General features: G+C 41.2%; 1 protein-coding gene across 2 annotated transcripts in view; it reads right to left on the bottom strand.

The window, feature by feature from the left end:
* LOC139541958 (histone acetyltransferase KAT7-like) overlaps positions 1-5,349 on the bottom strand; it is a 26,957-nt gene extending 21,608 nt beyond the window's left edge. For both annotated transcript variants that reach the window (XM_071346892.1, XM_071346890.1), the window contains exons 1-2: positions 5,178-5,349; positions 1,945-2,095 (exon numbers count right to left, since the gene is read on the bottom strand). In XM_071346892.1, the coding sequence (XP_071202993.1) occupies positions 1,945-2,095; positions 5,178-5,195 (169 nt within the window). In that variant the 5' untranslated portion in view covers positions 5,196-5,349. The remainder of the gene's footprint in view (positions 1-1,944; positions 2,096-5,177) is intronic.
* Between the last annotated feature and the right edge of the window lie 4,603 nt (positions 5,350-9,952).

Genomic DNA, 9,952 nt, shown 5'->3' on the forward strand with positions numbered 1-9,952 from the left:
TAATTGATTCAGAGTTTGTTTTGACATTTAAACCTGCATGTCGTGATCACGTTTCGTGTAGGGGGGAATCTATTCGCGCACGCGGACCATGGTGTTATTCAGTCATTGCACCCACACTGCTCTCACGTGTCAACGGCATCTGCGTAGCCATGCGCTAAAAATAGAACTTGGTCCTGCCTCTCCCATCTCCTCATTGGTTTTTAGGAGCATATACCCACGTGCGTAACTGAAAGATGAACTGAGGTCCACACTCCAGTCGGTGGAGGTAATGCACCTTAAAGTTGGTTGCCAACCGCCATATAAAGTCCAAAGAAGGAGGAGAGATTACTAGAAACAAACTCGGTTTACCCTTTTATCTGTGGATTAATTGTCGGAGTAGAGGACCTTGTGCATTTCAGGTAAAATAACAACCCAATGTTTATATCCCAGGACAAATTAGTCAACAACAAGCTAGCTAGCTAAATTGCCATAAATATTTAATGCTTTTCGACCTGTCCCCAAATTAATATATTTGGTTCAGAGTTCATTTTGATATTTCAACCTGCGTGTCCTGATCGCGTCTGGTGTGGGTGGACAAAATCAACACGTGGTGAGCGGTCTAGATGTAACGCTAACTGACAGGCTCACTGTTGAACTCGTCATCTTTCTTCTCAAATCCGAAGAACATAAAACAATATAGAGGTAAGTTAGATATTGATTTTGAGACATGACATGCAGTATTTTCATATTGTAGTATACGCTTTTAATATTAATGCGAAATTCCATTCACAAAAACAAGCGTATTTTTGTGAATTGTCAACGGGGCACTGAGCGTACCGCAAGCTTTTTATTTTCAAATCCTTTTACATTTAATCTAGCTAATATCATATTTATTTTGCGACCCGCGGATACAACTATGCAGACACCACCACAACATGTAAAATCCACAAAAGTCAATAGGAGAATGCGGAGGCGCTCTGTCAACAGAGCTCGGTGCTTATTATCGGATGCGTTAAGGTTACGAAATCTGAAGTTTTGTATATAATGTTAATGATATGTTAGAGAAAGACCACACAGAACAATTCAGAACATGAAGAATCATATTTGTCTTGTTAAAATGTATTTTATAAAATAAGGAAGTCAAATTTCATCACCAAAGCGCATTTTCTTTCACTCTGTGCGGAGTGGGTGGCAGAATTTCTGTTAGCCGGTAATAACCAGGAGAAGAAGAAGAAAAAGTCCCATTGCGAAATAATAGTTTTTTGCCTAGTCATTGATGGAAATACCAGTCGATGTAATTTGACTGGTCATGCTTATCGGTCTAGGTGAATTTGCATAATTTAGTGGAATTAAATTGGCACGTGTATACAGTATATTCAATATGTAGCCCATCTTATTTATTAGACTCGTACAGAATACAGATACAGAGCCTTTGAGAGGAAAATCTGTCAGACAGTGCAAGAGCTGCTGCTGCAGTACTCGGGGTCAAAATACGGGGTCAAATCATGACGCCAGCGATCTTCAGGTCGGAAAATCTGAGCTCTAGAAAGAGGCCAGAGTTCCCGAGTTGGATGACCGTTCAAAACTATTTCCCCCCCAGTCAGAGCTAGTTTTCTCCCCAGTTGATGAATTACCATATTCTAAATATGATTTCTGTCATTCTGAGCACAGTGGGTGGACCCCCTAATCAGGTTACCCACCCAATGCATATGGGTCTGGTACATGTCTTCATTGTCCGGTAACTTTTTATTTTGCCGGTCACATGTCCGGCCAGACTTTTTCCTAACAGAAACCCTGGTGGGTGGACACCCTACAATGTAGGATACAATAATGGAATCTTTTAGCAATTCTTAGCCCCCACAGGGTCTCCTAGACAGGTGACTGTCTCACTGTTAGCTAGCCGAACTATCTCAGTTGCGATGTAGGTTTTGATTCACAGCTAAAACATCCATCCCATGGCTTTACCTTGTGAGCTTTGGCTGAGGCGCAGAGATGCTCTTGTGAGGCGTGTTCTCTTGGGTATGTTTCCATCACTCTCCGAGCTGTTCGTCTGTTCCCGCTCAGCAGAAGAGTCTGAGTCTTCAGTCCCATCAGAGCCGCTCCCCACATGCACTCTCTGTGAGAAAATGAAATAAAGCAGGATTAGTAAGGTTAATGCTAGAACAGAAGATAGTTAGCCATTTACTTTCCATGGTGGCTCTAACATTAGCTATAAGTTAGCTTGCTAGAAGATACTCACCCTACCGTTAAGCTTGTTTACACTGCGCTGCACTGAGGTCGGAACGCAACCGTGGATACATTAAGACATGGAGCCGGAGAGCGTACCTCGATGCAGGAATGGGATATGCCACTGTACTACAAATTGTACCTTTATCCACACTGACAAGATTGAAATACTGCTAGTTTTCCTGGAAAACTACCCTTGCTGTCCTCATGCTAGCTAGCAGTAGCCACCACAGCCATTTTGGAATGGCAGTGTCAGCCAATCAGCTCCTTTGTTGTTCAACGCAACGTGCCATTCTGTAATGGTTTCTGTGGCTACTGGTTGGATGTTAGGGGACAAAATGAAACTGAGGATCTGGTGTTATATTTTGTATTCCATGTTATATAGAAGCTTATTAGGAACACATAATACCTTATTTCATCAGGATAGGATTCTTAAGTTCTACACATTTTGTTCAATATCTCAAAATAGGGTGGTCATATTATTAACAAATGATTAAATTAAAATGCTATATTATGCAAATTAGGCAGTACAGAATACATAATTAGTCATTTAAGACCAATCATTTAAGGTAGGCTTGTCATATTATTTACAAATCTTCATTTTTTATGCAAAACTGAGTTTGTAACCATTTGAAACATTTTATGCAAATTAGACACCCACACACCATCCCCACCCACTCACACACAGCACCGCCCACCAACACACACACAGGCTTACACAGACACACACTTCTCAGCAAGCCCACACACTCACACAGCAGCACCCCCACCAAACAGACACACACAGCCTAACACAGACACCCACTTCTCACTAAGTCTGAACTGTAACACAGAAGGCTACCAGTCTATAACATTGCTTACTTCTGGTACCGAGACCTGAGTTGGGTTACATTGTAATGATATTTTCAGTCAAAAGATGTCCGATGACCGCAAAACACCCTCAGGACCTTCCCATACTTCTTGGCAATACAATATCACATCGATTTTACTCTGATAGGTTGAGGAATACCCATCGCAAAGAACAAATATGAACACACCAATTTCGAGGGTTTCACAAAAAAGGCTGTCCAACAGATTTGAACGTTCTCACTTGCTTTACATTTAGGCTCATATCATGTTAATATCATAACGTACAGTATTGGGATTTTAAGACATGGTTAACAACTGCCACGTTGCTTTCAAATGATTTATCATGTATTTTGACGACCACATTATTGACATTTAGTGAAAACAGATTTGTTTACTGCATTTTTTTGTAGAATTATTGTATTACGTCCATTGTTTGTTGATTCACCTTAGCCCAATATTGGACTAAAGGAGCCTAACGTTACTCCTTAGTCCAAGGACCTTACATGTTCTGTATAAAGGGCACATTGGCTCTGGAAGTCGAAACAGGCAAATACTCCATCTAAACGTGAATCGATTCTCAATTGCAGTACGGTCCCAGAAACATAAATCCCTTTACGTTCATATCACATCAAAATAATTTCACAAATGCAAAATAAACACTTACTGTACACTTTTTTAACTAGTTTTAACAGTTGCAGCCAACAGTATTTTTCAGTGGCAACATTTGTGGCGTCTGTCTTCCGTTTACACACAGGTGTTCCAAAAGTGCAAACAGCTAATTAGCACAGGTAGTCCACTGCGTCTTTCTTCTGTTTTCCATAAACAAGCACTGTAACATGTAAATATGGCTGTGTGGAAATCCTAACCCTATAAAAAGGTGTGTATCAATTAAATATTTAGTTTTTTGAAAACTATTTCTCGGCCATATGGAAGATAAGGTCCTTATTGTTCCAAAACCAGCCATGCGTGTCAAAGTTCAGACCGAGCGTTGTAGCTCTTAACAAAACTCCCCCCTACAGAAGACACTTTTATGTGTAATGTAATAGAACTGAGAGTCATAATCAAGGGCGACTACCACCCTACTACTGGTAGCTAGCATGAGGACGAAAGGGGAAGTTTTCTGCAGAAACTATAAGTATTTCAATCTTCTCGGTGAAGTAGTGTGGAAAAGTTAAATGTGGGATATGCCAACCTTGCATTGAGGTACATTTTCCGACCCATATCTCGCTCTGACTCCATGGGGTCTAAAAGGCGCTGCCTGGTCAAGCCGAGGTCTGCATTGGCCGTGCAGCTTTTAAAGTGATACGGCCTCTGCAGAAGTCAGGGCATTCATACTTCTTGTGCTTCGCAGAGCTGTTGTGACGGAAGTTGTCAAGGAAGTGAGTTTGTGTTTATACAGGACCCACCTACTGTAAACCAATCATGTCAATGAGGAGCTATATATGGAGCCCTCAACATTGTTACAACATTTGGGAGGGGCACAGCAATGCGGTTTGGAGCTCAATTTGGCCTCTGCATGCCTACGGAGGCTGCGCAATTGAGTCACGCCCTCCATACAGAACCTCCCCCACACTTTCGGATCAAGTACACATTGGCTTTTAATGTAAGCAAGATTGTGTTCCGACCTCAGTGCAGCTCAGTGTAAACAAGCGTAACGGTAGGGTCAGTATCTTCTGGCATTATCTAAATGAGCTAGTAGAATTATTGCTACTTCATCAGTAGCTAATAAAAAATGTACCAACGTTAGATTATTTAACGTTAATGTATCAAATTCTAATAATTGAGATATACAGTTAAGTAGTTAGTAGCTACCCGCGCCACGATAAAATATGAACGTAAACACAGCCTAGCTAGTACAACACAATATTAGCATCAGCTATCTAGCTTATAAGCGTAAAAAGAGGCCATCTTGGCTAGCTAACTAACGGTTATGCATTTTGTTTATATACAAGTTAACGTTAGCTAACAACGTAAAATACTTTCAAATCGACACAATATAAATGCGCATTTCAGCAACGTTATACTAACATAGCTAACTGTTCTAGCTAGCTAAGTTAACGTTACCGGTATTTCACTTGGTTAGCTTATCCAGCTAGCCATCTAACGACATATATTTGTCTTACCTGTCTTCTACGGGGCATTTTTGCCTTGAGGAACTACGTATAATAACTGCTGTGGATGGAACTAGTTTAGATTCGTTTTTTACTTAAAAGGTTTGTATGTACACACTATTAGCTAGCTATGTCTCGCGCCACATCTTCCGTTTGGAACACCTCTTGTGTTTTTGTGTAATGTGGGACTGTCTCCACTAGGTGGCATGACAAGGTACCTGGTCCAACCCAATGATGTTTATAAAACCAAAAATCATTGATCGAAGCCCAAAACCTTTGAAAAATACAGTACAATTCTGTGTCTTTCTTTCGAATTCGTATGACTCTTTTACAGTTCTACTAGCTTACATACATTGATACGAGTTGTAAAAGCTATCTGTACAATGGGAGAACTATGTGTTGTCTGATACCAAAACCAAAGCAAATGTTATCCCACCGATTGGTTGTAACAATATAGTCTATATGGTAATAAGCCTATTTGTTCTTCTCAAGGTCACTGCTCATCAAAGGGTAAATACATACATTAGCTGCTACACCATCAAGGCCTAGCTTTGCATCTATTTGAAATTGGTTTCTGGAACATTGTTTGTGGTAACAAAGTAGTTAGTATCACTGCAAAACAGAAACGTCCTTTGTCATCTTAAGACACTGTTTGTGTCATTCAGTCAGACAGTAAATACCATGGCACTAGGCTCAATAATTTACAGTTGAAGTCGGAAGTTTACATACACTTAGGTTGGAGTCATTAAAACTCGTTTTTCAACCACTCCACACATGTCTTGTTAACAAACTATAGTTTTGGCAAGTCAGTTAGGACATCTACTTTGTGCATGACACAAGTAATTTTTCCAACAATTGTTTACAGACAGATTATTTCACTTATAATTCACGGTATCACAATTCCGGTGGGTCAGAACATACAATAAATTGACTGTGCCTTTAAACAGCTTGGGAAATTCCAGAAAATGATGGCATGGCTTTAGAAGCTTCTGATAGGCTAATTGACATCATTTGAGTCAATTGGAGGTGTACCTGTGGATGTATTTCAAGGCCTACCTTCAAATTCAGTGCCTCTGCTTGACATCGTGGGAAAATCAAAAGAAATCAGCCAAGACCTCAGAAAAAAAAAGTGTAGACCTCCAAAAGTCTGGTTCATCCTAGGGAGCAATTTCCAAATGCCTGAAGGTACCATGTTCATCTGTACAAACAATAGTATGCAAGTATAAACACCATGGGACCACGCAGCCGTCATACCGCTCAGGAAGGAGACGCGTTCTGTGTCCTAGAGATGAGCGTACTTTGGTGCAAAAAGTGCAAATCAATCCCAGAACAACAGCAAAGGACCTTGTGAAGATGCTGGAGGAAATGGGTACAAAAGTATGTATATCCACAGTAAAACGAGTCCTATATCGACATAACCTGAATAGCCGCTCAGCAAGGAAGAAGCCACAACCCGACTACGGTTTGCAACTGCACAAGGGGACAAAGATTTTACTTTTTGGAGAAATGTCCTTTGGCCATATTGACCATCATTATGTTTGGAGGAAAAAGGGGGAGGCTTGCAAGCCGAAAAACACCATCCCAACCGTGAAGCACGGGGGTGGCAGCATCATGTTGTGGCGGTGCTTGCTGCAGGAGGGTCTGGTGCACTTCACAAAATAGATGACATCATGAGGGAGGGAAATTATGTGGATATATTGAAGCAACATCTCAAGACATCAGTCAGGAAGTTAAAGCTTGGTCGCTAATGGGTCTTCCAAATGGACAATGACCCCAAGCATACTTCCAAAGTTGTGGCAAAATGGCTAGAGTGAAGGTATTGGAGTGGCCATCACAAAGCCCTGACCTCAATCCTATAGAAAAGTTGTGGGCAGCACTGAAAAAGCGTGTGCAAGCTCTGTCAGGAGGAATGTGCCAAATTTTACCCAACTTATTGTGGGAAGCTTGTGGAAGGCTATCCAAAAAGTTTGACCCAAGTTAAACAATTTAAAGGCAATGCTACCAAATACTAAGTGAGTGTATGTAAACTTCTGACCCACTGGGAATGTGATGAAAGAAATAAAACCTGAAATCTCTACTATTATTCTGACATTTCACATTCTTAAAATTAAGTGGTGATCCTAACTGACCTAAGACAGGGAATTTTACTACGATTAAATGTCAAGAATTGTGAAAAACTGAGTTTAAATGTATTTGGCTAAGGTGTATGTAAACTTCTGACTTCAACTGTATATTCAGCAGTAACCTTGGTAAAGCAAGAGAGAGAAAAATCCTAGTGCTGTGCCACATTTCCTAGAGTGCATTCTTATTTTTCTATTGCTGAACAGTGCACACACATCCTTTCTTTAGAAGAAAAACACACAGGACAATGAGTAGGACAGCACTACCTAAAACAAATAAAGCAGTAAGCCTGGATGCTGCAGATAGCATGAACAATGCCAACGCATTGGGCAAACCTCCAAAGAATGTGAAGAAACTAACATTTGGAGAAGTTAAAAGCCTTTATTAAATGACATACATAGCAAAGGGCCCTAGCCTAGGCCTATTGGCCAGACAGACATAGCCTTTAAAGAATATGAAGGGGTAAGCAATGGTGGAAAAAGTACTCAGTTGTCATACTTAAGTAAAAGGAAAGATACTTTAGAAGATACCAGTCTCTTTAGCTATCATTCCACTCCTTGTCATTGCCAAATTATATGGAGTACAGGGAGTGAAATTTTTGCTAAAGAGACTGGTACCATGGCTAGTAAAATACTACTTGAGTAAAAGTCTAAAAGTATCTGGTTTTAAAGGTAGTGGTGGATAAAGTACTAAATTGTCATATTTGAGTAAATGTAAAAAGTACAAGTAAATGCTATACATCAATTTCCTTATATTAAGCAAACCAGATGGCATGATTTTCTATTTTTCACACTCCAACACTTTTACATAATTTACAAAGACAGTATTTGTATTTAGTGAGACCGCCAGATCAGAGGCAGTAGGGATGACAACGCATTATATTGATAGGTGTGTGAATTGGACCATATGTCTCCCCTGCCTGTGCATTCAAAATGTAACAAATACTTTTTGGTGTCAGGGAAAATCTATATTTTCTTTAGGAATGTAGTGGAATGTTCAGATACCCCCAAAAAACTACTACTAGTACTTCAAAGTAGTTTACACCACTGGGGGTAAGGGTATGCTAGAGCAGAAAGTTGTCCTATATTGCCAAGTGAAAATACCTGAGCATATGTGTGGTTCTGGAAGACTTCTGCAATCAGACTATTTATCCAACAAAACCTCACTGAACAGGAATGAGAAGCATTTTATAGGGCACCATTGGTCCAGTTGGTGGTCAGTCACATCTAGTTGCTTGCAAGCACATCTATCTTTGCTGCAAGATCTACAAGTACAGTAGATCCAGACATATCCCATGATGGAATGAAATTATTCCCGTTGAGGTGTTGAAAGATGGCGGAAGCGGATGATGAAGTGGATTCTGAATCTAATGGTGGTAGAATCAAGGAGAATTGGAATATTGTCCAAAATAATAGAAAATGGAGCAAAGTTGTACACAGTGATGAGAATGTCACTTAGTATCTTGTAAGAGTGAGGTTTGTTAATTACATTTACATTTAAGTCATTTAGCAGACGCTCTTATCCAGAGCGACTTACAAATTGGTGCATTCACCTTATGATATCCAGTGGAACAACCACTTTACAATAGTGCATCTAACTCTTTTAAGGGGGGGGGGGGGGTTAGAAGGATTACTTTATCCTATCCTAGGTATTCCTTAAAGAGGTGGGGTTTCAGGTGTCTCCGGAAGGTGGTGATTGACTCCGCTGACCTGGCGTCGTGAGGGAGTTTGTTCCACCATTGGGGTGCCAGAGCAGCGAACAGTTTTGACTGGGCTGAGCGGGAACTGTACTTCCTCAGAGGTAGGGAGGCGAGCAGGCCAGAGGTGGATGAACGCAGTGCCCTTGTTTGGGTGTAGGGCCTGATCAGAGCCTGAAGGTACGGAGGTGCCGTTCCCCTCACAGCTCCGTAGGCAAGCACCATGGTCTTGTAGCGGATGCGAGCTTCAACTGGAAGCCAGTGGAGAGAGCGGAGGAGCGGGGTGACGTGAGAGAACTTGGGAAAGTTGAACACCAGACGGGCTGCGGCGTTCTGGATGAGTTGTAGGGGTTTAATGGCACAGGCAGGGAGCCCAGCCAACAGCGAGTTGCAGTAATCCAGACGGGAGATGACAAGTGCCTGGATTAGGACCTGCGCCGCTTCCTGCGTGAGGCAGGGTCGTACTCTGCGAATGTTGTAGAGCATGAACCTACAGGAACGGGTCACCGCCTTGATGTTAGTTGAGAATTAATTAATGAGTTAATGAGGAGCAGCTGATCGAATTACCAATCTTGAGGAATCCATTTGAGATATCCAAACTGGTGGAGAGAGTGCTGGGTAGAGTGAAGGCTGTGAGGATCACGAGAGGGGGGCCTGTCTAGATTTTTTTGTGCTTCTGCGGATCAGAAGACATGTGTGTTGTGTCTCACCCGATTTGGTAAGTTTGAAGTGTCGTGTGTGTCTCTTGGGAACAGGGCACCCCTCAAGGGGGTTATATCTGGCGTCTCGTGGGAAGTTGATGTTGAATAGATGAATCATGTGGTGAATGAAGAAAAAGTGAAGAGTCTATCTGTTCTTTATTTTTTATTTTTTATATATTTTTTATTTATTTTTTATATGGAGTCTCTCCCTACTCATGTGCAGTTATGGTATATTAACTACAGAGTCCGAGTATTTATCCAAAGACCAA

The sequence above is a fragment of the Salvelinus alpinus genome, chromosome 17 (genome assembly GCF_045679555.1).
Source record: "Salvelinus alpinus chromosome 17, SLU_Salpinus.1, whole genome shotgun sequence".
Classification (NCBI taxonomy): domain Eukaryota; kingdom Metazoa; phylum Chordata; class Actinopteri; order Salmoniformes; family Salmonidae; genus Salvelinus; species Salvelinus alpinus.